At 47.6% G+C, this 13610-nt stretch overlaps 1 protein-coding gene across 2 annotated transcripts; it reads right to left on the minus strand.

The window, feature by feature from the left end:
• Positions 1-880: 880 nt before the first annotated feature.
• Positions 881-13600, minus strand: CHCHD4 (coiled-coil-helix-coiled-coil-helix domain containing 4). 2 transcript variants are annotated; one of them, XM_526138.8, is made up of 4 exons: positions 13466-13600; positions 10730-10899; positions 5238-5336; positions 881-2003 (listed from the first exon to the last, which is right to left on the minus strand). In XM_526138.8, exons 2-4 carry the CDS (start codon positions 10788-10790, stop codon positions 1696-1698), a joined length of 468 nt encoding a protein of 155 aa, XP_526138.1. In that variant the 5' UTR covers positions 10791-10899; positions 13466-13600; the 3' UTR covers positions 881-1695. The 2 variants fall into 2 exon arrangements, with proteins under 2 accessions (XP_526138.1, XP_001157417.1); XM_001157417.7 differs by lacking the exon at positions 10730-10899 and having other exon boundaries at positions 13466-13599.
• Positions 13601-13610: the final 10 nt, after the last annotated feature.

Genomic DNA, 13610 nt, shown 5'->3' on the forward strand with positions numbered 1-13610 from the left:
AGTTCTCTACCTCCATACACCTCCCAACCACAAATCCTTGCATTTTAACCATGCCTTCAAGCTTTAACATGGTGGCGCCTCATTCTCCAGTGTGGCAGGCAGCTTCCTGTTACTCGTATTCTTGTGTCCCTCTCCTTGAGTGTGGGCTGTGTCTCACTTCTAACAAACAAATAGACTATGGTAAAGTTATGGAATGTCCGTTTTGAGATTAGGTGATGAAAAGGCTCTGGCATCCATCTTGCTCTCTCGCTTGCTCTGATGGAAGCCACCTCCCATGTTGTGAGCTGACCCTTTAAGGCAAAGGCCATGTGGCAAGGAACTGAAGGAGGTGTCTGGCCAACAGCCAGTAAGGCACTGAGGCCCTCAATCCACAACCCACAAGATTCAACCCACCGAACCCTCCCAGAAACCACTTCGAGCGATCTTGAAAGGCCTGTCCCACCTTGAGATGACTACAAGTATCATAGCCTCATGAGACACTGAGCCAGAGAACCCAGGTAAGCCATGCCCAGATTCCTCGTTTCAAGCTATTAAGTTTTAAGGCAATTTTTTACATAAATAACTTAACACATTTGAGACAAATGAGGCATTACTATGCCACAGCCTGAAAACTGTCTAGCAGTTACCTTAGGCATGTTAATCTATTTTCAAACAGGAAGAGCCTTCTCCACCTCATAGACTAACTGCAATGTCTGTGTGAAGGCATCTGCTCACATATAAAATAAATGAGCTTCCTTTGAACTCAACACAGAAAATTTTAACGGACTCAAATTGGTTTACCAATATCTTTCAAGAGGAATTTCAATTGAATTGTTCATAATTTATACTTTTTTATATAGAAAACATTTTTAACTAGTGAAAACAAAGGACACATTCAAAATCAGGTAGAAATCATGTTTCCTTTTAATTGAATACTTAATTCACAACGTTTCCTCTCTTGCTGCTACTCTGGTAATAATTAGGTCCCCACCTCTCAAGAACATTGCACCTGACTAGACTGAGAGCCAGTGTGAACATGGGCCCCAAACCAGGGCTTTCGGAATAACAAGGAACAGCCAAGCCAGCCTCTCCCTTCACTTAGAAAGGGATTATGAATGGAAGGGTCCAAATCTTCATCGTCCAAACACAGAAAACCAGGAGCTCAACACCTACATGGAAACCAAAATGTATCAGGAATGAAGTACAGTACCCCTTCACATACTCAAGGTCAAGACGGGTTTGCAGAAATCATATCTGACCATCTGGCCTCTGCTAGTAGATATGGCCCCATCCCAGCATTTTTAAGAGAAGATGTTTTTGTTTCTATTACTTGTATTATTTCCCCAAGGGGCATAATATCTACTAAAAGGAATATAATGAATCAGAATAAATCAGCTCACTCACAAGAAACCTTCCTGGGTAATGGTTTTTAGTTGCTGAGCTTATTCAGCACGTTATTTAAAAGTGGCAAAATTCAGGGCAATCTGAGAATTCAAAAGTGGCGGCCACAGGTTTGGGTAGGACACACATACATACAACCCCCATTTTTTTCAGTGTATATGTCAAGAGGTCAAGACCCCTGATCATCAAAATAAGTTATTTTGTATATTATAATGCACAGGACAACAGAGGGAAACTTTCTTGGAAGGTGATGACAAGGCCTTTTGCAAAAGGTCCACTCCAAAAGGACTGGTGCCCAGTGCCTTGTGGCCTTCATTAACTTGATCCCTCCTCTTCTTTGGTTGCAGTGGCCTCAGTGGGAGCTGTTTCTTCTGCTTGTTCTGCTGGCTTCTTCTCTCTTTCCTCTTCCTCATCCTCATCCTCTTGGGGATAGAGGTCTGGGTATTTCTGCATGCATTCCTGCATGGCCCGGAACTGGTCTACACAGTCTGACCCCTTGATCTCCTCCGTGCTATAGTGGAAGCAGGAAAAGGCTGACTTGAACTGTTCTCCACAGGGACCGCTGGCCATTCCCCCAAGGCATGGGCAGTTCCAGTTAATGTTTCCATTTGGCAGTATCAATCCTAGAACAGGAAGATAGAGAGATGTTCTCTAAAGTTTCAGAAAATACAAAACTAGTCCAGTCCTCACAGGCTACTGAGGGGGTGCAGAACAGGAACTATTGTTGCCTATGGACCCACACCTCGATTTGGATTAGGTTTAAAGCCTAGCACATACCCAGCATTCCTTGGCCCACCTGGGAGAGAAGCCACCAATGACATATTTCTCCATGTGTGACACTAATTTATTCTAAGCCACCTCTCAGTGCTCTGAGGCTGTGCTCCAAGAATTAAATACCGGGACCCATTTAACCCAAAGAAGAGGAGATCACTTGGATGGTTAGTGAGGAGCTTTTTGAAAGCCCAAACACTTTAAGGAACTGAGGTATTGATCTCCTCTTTCCAATCCCCCTCCCCATATGGATGATCAGGACCACCCCACCCCCATGCTCCCTGCCCCCTGCCCCGAGCCCCTCTTGCCCTGCAGCTGCTCTCAGAAGCTCAGCATAGCCTGGGGACTGGTGAAAAGGAGGAGGTTGCTCCTTATGTACTGACGAAGAAAGATGTCCAAGACGTGCTGCACAATGAGAAGCTGGTGGCATACCATTAGTGCGAGTGCATTCTTGTAAAAATCAACCAAACCTGTTAAACTGCACATATGTGTTGGGCAGGAAGCAAGGTTATAGATGGGTTTTCATTTTCACTATATTGATGGCTTCTTACTTTTGACTTTTATACCTTTTCTTATCATTGAACTTTATTCACATCTAAATAGTATTTCTTGGTTTTCCAAAATGCTCTCAAAATGATGGCTTCATTTTCAGCTTTGTGAAGACATGATTCATATAGAAGTTTCTTACATGATTCTTATTAAGAGACTGAAAGTACTTTCTAAGAGAGCCTCTAAAAGGTCCTGTGAAATTACACATGATTCTTCACTCCAGGGCAGTACCCAAGCCTGGCACTCTGCACTAACGTCCAAAGTCCTAAGCAAAACCCCGCCTGCCTCTCAATTCCAGCTTGGGAAGCTCCACTGATCAATGGATCTGCTGTAGCTATTCCTGTTCCTTACTTGTAAAATGGGGATAGCAAGGACGATGCCAACCAGTGCTGCCCCCTTAGCAGGCGCAGACCCCCAGGACCATCAGCAGTTGCAGATCAAGTTCTCCTGCATTAAGCTACGTTTGGTAACTCACTTAAGCCTTCTGACAACCTTCTGCAGTGGGTGCTACTAACCCCAGTTTACTCATGCAGTCTCTGGGGTTCATGGTCCAAGTGAGGACTGCAGACTGGGCTGACAGGATTCCCAGAGTCCATGCCCCCTCCCCTACATCTCACCACTTCTTGAAAGGGACCTCAGTGCTGGAGAAACATTTGCAAATGCTGCCCCCTGGAGCTTCAAATCTGCTCACAAACCTGCACAACCAGTTTCCAAAAGAGGTGATACTGACATTTAAAAATTACAACCCAGTACAAATTGACCGGGTGGTTGATTAAAAAAAATCATAACAAAAAATTTATAACCTAGGTCTCCAGGAGTCCTTGTTTCATTATTTCTTAGGGGCAGGTGAGCTGGAATGAGATACCTCCTCACAAAGCACATGGTGCCAATTTGCATTTCAGGGACACAATATAAATCCACACAGAGGGTACCTTTGGCATGTTACATAAAGCTCAGATGCAGCGTGTTGTCAAACATGCAGTCTAAGGCCTGAAGTTCCAGTCTCTGGCTGAGTCAGTCTCCGCCCCCGCCCAGGCCCCCAGTTTTCTCATTGGATCAGATGATCTTTAAGGCCCTCTTGATGTTTTGATTCTAGGAAAATTAATTCTGCCACCTTTTTTTCTTGGTACTCTTAGCTATTCCAAGCACCATCTCAGCTGCAGAGCTGGATGCTGGAAGGCAGGTAGATGGCATAAAATGGTGGCTTACTTGGTCCACTTACTAATTTTGCAGTTTAAGAGCTTGAAACTTGGGTCCCAGAGTTCTTTGCGTTTTATAGGCTTCTTTTTACAAAGTATTCACTATAAGGGGCTGTAAAGCCAAATGCATCATATGGTATACCTACTATCCAAGCAGATACATTGCAAGTGACAGAAGCAGGTAAAAAAACAACAGGGACAGTAAAGAATGGTGGGATCTGGAGGGGGCAGACCAGTCTAAAGGCAGATACATACTGCTTTTAATAACACTGTGAGGCAAACAAAACAAGGCCCGATTTGTCCTGCAGGCCTCCACAGTCTTGATCAATTAATGAAATGTGCTTAATATGGATCTAAAGATAAGCAAGGTACTAGAATTGACATGTAAGCCCTGATCAAGATTACCCTTGCAGCTGTCTTTCTCAGAATGCTAACACTTTGTATAACGTCTGCATTTCCCACTGCTCCCACTGGGTGCTGGATATGTATTTTATGCTTTAACCCCTAGGAGCAGTCAGGGCAACAAGTGAAGGGTCCTACAAGGAATAGACACACATCAGTTAGCATTTGAGAAATTCCATTCAGGAGCCCATATTCTCGAGGCGGCTGCTTCAAGCTCTTCAATTACCAGTTAGCACTAGAAGATTAGTTGTCATCATGGACATCAGAAGTGGTTTTTGATTGGTGAAGTGACTACTGTACAATACGTAGATTGTTCATGGACACTGCACACACACATCCACCTCACACGGTCTGCAGTAGTAAGTATCTAGTGAGTTTAGCAGCCCAAATCCTTTGGAACAATGTCCTAGGCCTAAGCCACCACTGTTATATTCAGCCATTAACCAAGGAGTGTGCAACAGCTCTGACTAGGTTAGCTGAATCCTGCTGCTGGAAAGCTGTCTGTGGCAAGTGACCTTTTCATGTAAGGTGCTTGCTGGAGCAGTTAGAGACAGCAGGGACTTCACCAACCTTACAGAACAAGGTGAATGACTGTCTACTTGCTAATAAAGTTGGTAGATGTGGCAGAATTCAGTCTGGCAACTTGTCTGAGCAAAAACCCTTTCACCTTAACCTACCTATAACTGCTGGAATCTACTAATACCCTCTCCCAAAACTTAGCTGTTGTGCCAGGGAAGTACATCAGAACACGGCTGGAAAGCACAGTCCCTCAAACCTCCGAGGAAGATAAACCACTGCCCTCAGAGATAGTCTATGGCTGAGAATAGATACCTGAAAACTCGGCCTTGGCTAGGAAAACATGGGAAAGGAATTAAGAACACTGAGCTTCTCCCCAGTGCCCTGATGTGGGTCCCTGGGAGGCCATATGTCACTCACCATGCTCCTCGTATGGATCGTTGGGGTCATCAGCCACCAATTCTGCACTGCTTGGAGTTTCATGATCTTCTTTGGTTACAAATATGATTCGATCCTTCCCTAGTGTTTGGAGAACAGAGGAAGAAATATTTCATTCAAGAGCAGTGAATCAGCTTTAAACCCAAAGCAGCCACCACACAAACCAAGTTTGAAGACTCTCCCATATGCCATCCCTATGTGAGGTGACCATCAAACTGCTCTCATATGCTAGGGGTAGGAAACTAAAGGGGATGGATAAGGGGCAGGGCAGGAAAAAAAGCACTGAAGAAAAAGAGTGTCCTGGGGTTGACCCACAGGGTTCAGAAAGCATAAAAAGTTGAAGGAAGACTGAGCACATTGGCAAAGTGAGTGTGCAGTGATGTGGGTCCTCAGCCTACAGATCACTGCAGCCCACATAGCTGATGCGGCCACAGGCCCCTGCCTCTGAAAGGCTGAGGACACAGGTGGTCTGAGAGTGACCACAGCCAGCACCCCCCACTAGGCCTCTGGGCTCCTAATCGTGGCCGGAAGAAGGAAGGGTCATAAGGTGAGGAACACTGCAGCCATTCCATTCCCCACAGTCCAAGAGGCCGGGGGACCATTTCCCAACAAGTATAATAACTGGAGGGGGGCAGTGGGAGGAGCACTTCTCAGATCTTTTTAACTGTGACCATCTGCAGTTTATTTTTTTAGGACAAACCCAACAGTGGTTAGGGTCAGGACTGTGGTCCTGTGAGGACCAGCATGGGAAAGCCAGCAGGCCTAAAGTGCAGAGCACCTTGTTCACAACCAGAGCCCTCACCCTGGGGCCTGGCTGCCGGAAGGTCTGAGGGCTCCAGGAAAACAGACCAGTGAGAGTCAAATGCATTTTATATTAGGAGCTTCTCCTCATTGGAGGCTGGGTGAGCACAGAAAAGCACATCAGTCCTGGCCAAACCAGGGTGGGTGCATTCACTGCCTTACAGTGACCCCCTATGAAGTATTATCACCCTCAGCCCCCATCGAGTACAACAGAAAACCAAGGCTGAGTTAAGCAGTAGGGAGGTCCTTACAGCCCTCTCTGCTACACCTTGTAGCTGTCAACACTTTACCTCACCTTCCTAAAAACTTTGGCCATCAGCTAACCACACCACAGGTATGTGTCAGATATTCCCATTGTGGGCAAGGAGCACCTTGTCCTCAGTACCCCATGCTGCACGGTGGGTCATCAGTTTCTCCAGCTGTCCCCAGAGAACAGACAGAGCCAGTCCATCTTTTGGTCCTCCGTGTGAGCTCATTCCTCCATCCTATCGCCACCCTGAGAGGGAGGTAGCAGCATCCCCTTTTAATGGTGGTGAGCCTGAGGCTGTGAGTAGTAACTTGCTGGGCCACACAGGACAGGATTCTCTGAAGTCTACACTGTTGGAGATCCTTTCTACACACCCATACTGCCCCGCACCAACATTTGCACAAGAATAATCGACAGCTGACACTGAGCACTTAGCATGACTGGGCACTGCCTGAGAGCTTGTGCACCTTGGGCAATGAATAAATACAATAAATTCCGACCCAACCTCTGCCCCAAAAAGCTTAGAATCAAGTGAAATGTTTGCCAAGTAAACAAACAAGATCTTTCTTGTGCTTTCCTGGTGAAGGTGAATGACAAATTCTACAGACCAGCTGACCATGCATTCTGATCCCAGGAGATCTGGGGTACTGGGACCCTCATCTGGAAGGGGATAGGAGGTGCCAAGCATTTAAGAAGACTTCTTCAGGTATGGCCAAAAGTGCCTGGCAGAGAGCCACAGTGCATGGCTCTGAGTGAGTGGCCACTGTGGGCGCAGAGGCCTGACCTGCAGAAACGTGGCCCTGTGAAAGCTGCGGGCATCTCTGATCACTTTATACTTTTTGTTTATATTTAGAAAAGTTCAGTCACAGCTATGCTGAGGGGAAAGCAAGGAAAAAGGTTTGGGCCCATGCTTGGGCTGAAGTAATTAAGGAAGAGGCTTCTGGAAGGCAGGGGGCGGTGACAACAAAAACCGAGCGACATCTCCAGTGAGAAGGACAGTTCAGGGGACAGAGGGAGGGCACTTTGGTGCCTTACACCATGCCCACACTGCACAGGGTCTCTTATACTAGAACAGAGTAACAACAAAAAACCCTCAGCACACGGGGCCAGGACCCCCAACCCACTGGAGGCTTTTGCTCCCAGAGCTGGTCTCTGCCTCAATACCTTGCATGTCATCCAACAGGAGACTGCTTTTCCCCTGTGGCTGACTTAGGAAAGCTTTTGGACCAGGCAGCCAGGGCTTGTTAAAGTACCTAGTAACCTTGGTTCTACTATTCTGGCCAGTTTCCAAAATACTCAAAAGCAATCTGTAAAAATGTTGAACGCTAAGCAGAATGAGCTGATGCAAATTTCGCAACTCAGCTCTGGCAGTTTTGTTTACCGAGATGGCAGCTCAGCGCAGCCCAACGGTGAGACCCAGTCACAGGCACAGAAAGCAAAGGGTCCAAACGTGGTAAAGTATGAGGCCCTCCTGGGGTTTGCCATACATAGAGAGACCAGGCCTCACCCAAGAAAAGCTGAATCGAGCTCTCTGCCATGTCCGTGCAGCTCACGGGCTTCACAGGTGACTGTGATACACAGCCAGGTTAGGAAACACCAGCCTAGCACAATCCCACTGAGAATTCCAGGTCCCTCCCACTGGGCCAAGTCCTCACATGTGCCTTCCTGGACATTTTCCCTTGTAGCACAGTTCACACTGGATCGAAAGTAGAACAGTAACAGCTGTATCTTTTACACATTTTTGTCCCATGCAATGTGTTTTATTACATCTGTGAGTTCACTGGTGGGTATTACTTTATCTCCATTTTACAGAGACCACAGGATCTGAGAAACAGACCAAAAGACATGCAGTAAATGAAGGCAGAACAGGAACAGGAACTCTGGTCTGAAAGATCCGGAGTATGTCCCCTACAAACTGTCCATTGCATGCCTGTCCTAGAGGGCCTTTGCTTTCTGGAACGTTTAAAAGTCGATTCAAGGACTGATGCAAGGACAAGGCTTACCTATTCCTAACAGACCTAACTGTGAAAGAAAGGACTGGTCAGACTAGTCATAAGATGCAAACTAGTGGGACAATCAGCTAGACTAGTAGTTCTCATGACATTTGTCAGCAATTTCTCTAGAGAAATAAAATTTAAAAGTGCTTGTGTTTTTATTTCTAAGATAAGCTTTAAAAGCAGTTGAATATGCATGTTCTGAAGGAGGTGGAAAACTACCTTAAACCCTCTGGTGCACAGTGGCTTCAATATTTCAATATCACAGAGAGTCTGAGAACTGGAGTTCAAATCTGGGCTTAAGCACTTCCCACTGCATGAGCTCAGGTACCATCTGGGCCTCAGAAACCAGGCCTTACCACCAGCTCCACCTACCTACCTCACGTGGTTGGGGAGGTGAAATGAGTTTCTGCTGTCAGCTGGAATCCCACTTGACAGCAATTTTTAAAGGGCATCAAGGATAGCATGGCCAGGAAAAGAGACAATCACAGGCTCAGAGATGTCAATAATGTTTTGGAAATGAGAGAGCTGATGGTCGAGTGCTCTCTGACTTAACCAGTGAAGAAAGCTGAATTCAAAGTGCACAAGGAGGAGGTCACCCAGAATCAACTCAGTCCCCACCCCAGAACCTCGGTCAGAGTGGGGAACTGGAGGCCCGAGGGGTTACTCTGCGTGCAGGACTTCAGGGTGGGGCTGAGAACAGAACTGAGTGAGCAGTCAGATACAAGACACCTTCCACCCCCAGCTGTTTAGTTTTACTCTCGGTAGAGCCACCCCAACCCGTCTTTCTCTCACATCTCCAACAGCAAATTAGAATGGCTCGATCTTCAAATACATCCAGAAAGAGCTGCATCCCTCACCTCTTCGACCCCATCTCCCACCATCACTCCCTCCACTCCAGCCACGCTGGCCTCTGCTTTTACTTGAATGTGCTGAGCACATGCCTACCTCTGGCCTTTGCACAGGGTGTTCTGTCCTCCAGGAGCACCTTCCCTTCCCTCAGGTACCCTCACAGCGATTTCTCCCTGCTTTCACCTCCTGCTTAGATGCCACCATCCCTGACCACTGCCCATCTCCCTTATCCCGCTTTATCTTTCTCCAAAGTGCTTTTCCTCACCCAACATACTATGTATGTTTACCACTTGATGCCCCCACTGGAATGTCAGCTCCTCAGAGGCAGCAATTTTTGTCTATTCTGTTCATTGCAGTATCCTGAGAGCCCAGAATAGTGCCAAGGACAAAGTGGGTGTTCAATATTTGTTGAAAAAAATGAATGGAGAAACAACTCTGGATTAGGGCTTGAAGACCCCAGTGTAAGAATTAAAGAGGAGAGAAACACGAAGGGTGGCTTTTCAGTCAACAGGGACAGGTTTATTTTAAACAAACCTGAGAGGGGCTGCTGGCTGAGTTAGGTCAGAGCCACACTCTCTTACAGACTAAGAGTTTTTAAGGATTCAGGGTGGGAGAGCTTATCAGAGGCTTGGACTGCTCCTGTGTCTCTTTGTTGTGCTTATCTGGGAGGCAGACTCGTGTGTCTCTTTCCATACATCTTTCTGCAGCTGCAGGCATATCCCCCCAAGACTGCTTTTAGCTTCCCTATCTTAGTACACCTGAAGGGAAAGGAATGTGCTTATTAAGGCCCACAGTTTTACTGGGGCCCATTGTATGAGGGTGAAGTTTGGCAGTCACCCAAGAGACTTTCCCCCCACCTCCCTCTGTGTCCCAGCTGTCTTGTCTGTGTTTTACTGTCTGCTCTTTCTGGCTGCTTGTAGTTAGAAGAGAAGTGACTTCCTTGAAATGCATGAGGCTAGAAAGGGAGCTGGAACTTAAAGTGCCAGTGTTTGTCCGAGATGACGCTACTCCTGCTCTGTCACCCAGTCCCAGCAGAAAGCAGGAAGACAGAATGGTTATCACCATTAAGTGAGTGAGACCAAAAAATCCCTTGGATGAGTAGTTTGATTTCCCCCATGAAAGGGGAGGATTTTTATACACCAGAATCTCTCAGCTCATCCACCCCAGAAGGAATGCCCCTGTGTCCTGCAGAGGAAGCAGTTTATTGTCTCCCATGGATGCTGACTCCCCAGGGTCATGTTTGAGAACGGCAACCTGCACTAAGGACTTATTTTCTTTCGTTTTTGGCTAAGTTGATTCAATACACCTGTGATACAATTCCAACCACTACTTTCTGAAGCTCAACCCAAGAAAGAGATCTAAAGCCAGAGGGAGTGGTGCCTGTGGTGTATTTTGAGTGAGGTAAGGGGTTTCTAAGAGTTTGATAAATCTGACTGCTAAGGACTTTCATGTTTAGAATCTAACCCCTTTGAAAGATACAACTCCCCCATACAGAATCAAGTGTCTGTGAAGAATACACAAATGGCTTTCAGACAAAGTGTTAAGAAGAATGCAAGTGTTAGAAGTTTAGCTCAACAAACCTTCCTCAGCTCCAGCTCTGTGGTAGTACCTGGTGGTCACAGATGAATACGACACAGGCATCCAGTGGAGAAGACGGAAGGGGAGGGATCCTACCTTTGTCCCTGACAAAGAGCTTCAGGGAGGGAAGGAGGGGAATAGACATTCCAGAAGGAACCATCCTGGGCAAAGCCTGGAGGGCAAAAGGAGGGTTTTAAGTAGTGTTCGCTCACACGTGTTTAGGATTGCAAAAGGTTTTCTTAAGAAAGTGGCATTTAAAAGGATGTCTGAAGCCTCAGGAAGCCTTCTCAGACCCCATAGAGCCTTTCACTAAACGATCATAGCATGCTGGGCTTTTCCTTCATGTCACTTATGACAGTCTGTAATCATGCATTTGTCTGGTGATGTTTTAATGGCAATCTCTTCCACCATGCCAGGAGGGCAGAGAATGTGTCACCTTGCTCACCACTATATGCCCAATGGCTGGCACATCACGTGTGCTCTATAATTGTTGACTGAACAGGAGTGGGCAGGCTCTGCATTAGAAAGAGGAAACTAAGAAAGAAACACTATGGTGCTGACACAGGAGAAGTGTGGCTAGCCCAAGGCCCAGGTGCGAGGCTGACAGCCCTTGAATGCCAAACCAACGAGTTTAACCTGAAGGCTGGGTAGCAGGTGGACCCCTGAAATAAACTTGTACAGGCAAGTGATTCACTCAGGACAGAGGGCAGGTAAATGCATGATTCAATAAAGATTTGGGCACCCATTGTACACCAAGCCCTGTGCTAGATGCTGGGGATTCCACAGCCCATCTGATGCTCTCAGCTTAGTGCGAGAAGACAGGCAGGAAGTAAGATGGCAAAAAATAAAAAAGGTCATTTCAGACAGTTCAGGATGTGAAAGACACAAAGGGTCAGGAGGTGATATTGGAGCTAAATGTTAAAGGATGAGGAGTCAGCCACGGAAGAGCTGAAGGCAGGATATACCAAACCAAGGGAATAGCCAAGAGGCTAGAGGCTGGGCAGCAAAAGGGTGGGAAGAGACCAGGCTGGAAAGGCAGACAGGGCCAGATCACATAAGCTCTGATACAGTAAGCAGTTTGGGATCATTTTTTTAAAATCCTATGGGAAGCATAAAGGATCAGTGGGGGGCGGGGGGGGGAAGTTAGGGACTTCTTACGGGGACAGTGGTATGGATAAGATAAATACTAAGGAAGGCCTATAAGTGAGTGCTTTCAGTTCTCACTCATCTCCGAACTAAGAGAGATCTTTGAAGCAGGAAAAGATAGGGCTCCATGTTTTGGAGGCAGATGGACCTAGCCTCCCCTTTCCAGAGAAAACTGCCTCCCGTAAATCCTCAAAGAGGAGGGTCTTGTTTATCAGCACAGCCTCATTATACCCAAAGGCTCAAAAATTATTTGCTAAATGAAGTAAATTAGAGAAAGACTCGAAATTAAAAACAAGAGTGGTGAGGGCAGAGGACTTTTGCTTATGGCACACATTAAGTAGTAATCAGCGGAAATATAATAGTACTCATTAAAGAGTGAGTCTTATGGCTTTACGACCCAGAGGAGGAGAGGTTCTAGAAGCAGACAGCGCTACCAGGGAAAAGGCTCAGAATTTTAGGCTGAGCTAGTCTCCTAACTGGATGTGTAACTACAGGTAGGCCACCTCCTTCTCTGGGCTTCAGATTGCTTGAATTAACTGACGGAGCTGGAGTATTCACCAAAGAATTTCTAGGGGACTTCCAACTCTCTCTGTAGTTTTATAACCATCCATCCCCCTTCTCTGGCGCAGAGAAGGTGCTTCATGAATATTTGCTGTATCAATGAAGCCCAACATCTCATTTTACAACACTGGATACCAGGGCCTGGAGGGGTTAGGTGGGAGCTCAGGGCCAAGGAGCCAGTTTGTGGCAGTGTGTGGGGAGGCCCTCCGACCTGTGGCTCGGGTACTTCTGAGCTCTTGGGTAGAGTAACATCAAGGAAGCAGTAGGTGGTCAGAGCTCAACTTTGGGGTGGGAAGTAGGCAGGGTTCTCCCTGCAATCCACTGGGCACTAGATTGGATAAGGCTCTTCTGGGGTCACAATGCCCAGGCTCAAACCCCAGCTCCACGATTTGCGGCTGAGTGGCTTTAGCCATGTCTCCTGTGTCTAACTTTGCTCTTCAGTAAAATGTGACCAACAACAGAGCCTGACTTACAAAGGTCGCAGCGAGATCTGTGAGACAAGCCAGGCAAGTTTCCTTGAACAGTGCCTGACAGGTAGCAGGGGGCTCAAAAACATTCCCGTTAGTGGAACTCCTAGCACTCCAGCACAGCACACGCTACCCCGAGTGGCAACTTTTCGGGACGCGCCTTTTAAAGGCGCGTGCAAAATGTAAACACGTGGGGTATGGCAGGAGCGGTAGTAATAATTAACCACCATACATTCCCAGTTTCGAGCCACACGCAACGTGCTCGGCACTTCCCGTGCCCCAACCGGACCTAGTTTACGACTTCCTACGCACAGGCCCCTCTGAGGTCAGGGTTCGGGCTTCACTGTGACCTTGGACCAGCCCCGTTCCCCCCAGAGCTTCGGTTTTCTCATCCGCAAAACAGGAGTAGCGACCCCCCAGCCGGCCCACCTCCGAGTGTCCCAGGGTGGGCACCTGGGCCGCGCCTCAGGTGGCCAGCGCCCGGCGTGGTCGCGGGGCGCCGGGGCCCGCGTGTCTCCCGCAGGCCCTCGTAGGCCGGTCTCCGTGGCAGCCCGCCCTCCCTACCTTCCTGCCGGCAATAGGACATGGCTGCAGCCCGTCCCTGAGACCTTGCAGAAGCGGCGGTGGCGGCAGCTGCACCTTTACGCCGTGACCTCCCTCTCCTCTGGCAGGGCGGGCTCCTCCGAAGCCCGCGCGGACCCGCCCCCTC

This window comes from Pan troglodytes, chromosome 2 (genome assembly GCF_028858775.2).
Source record: "Pan troglodytes isolate AG18354 chromosome 2, NHGRI_mPanTro3-v2.0_pri, whole genome shotgun sequence".
NCBI classification, from domain to species: domain Eukaryota; kingdom Metazoa; phylum Chordata; class Mammalia; order Primates; family Hominidae; genus Pan; species Pan troglodytes.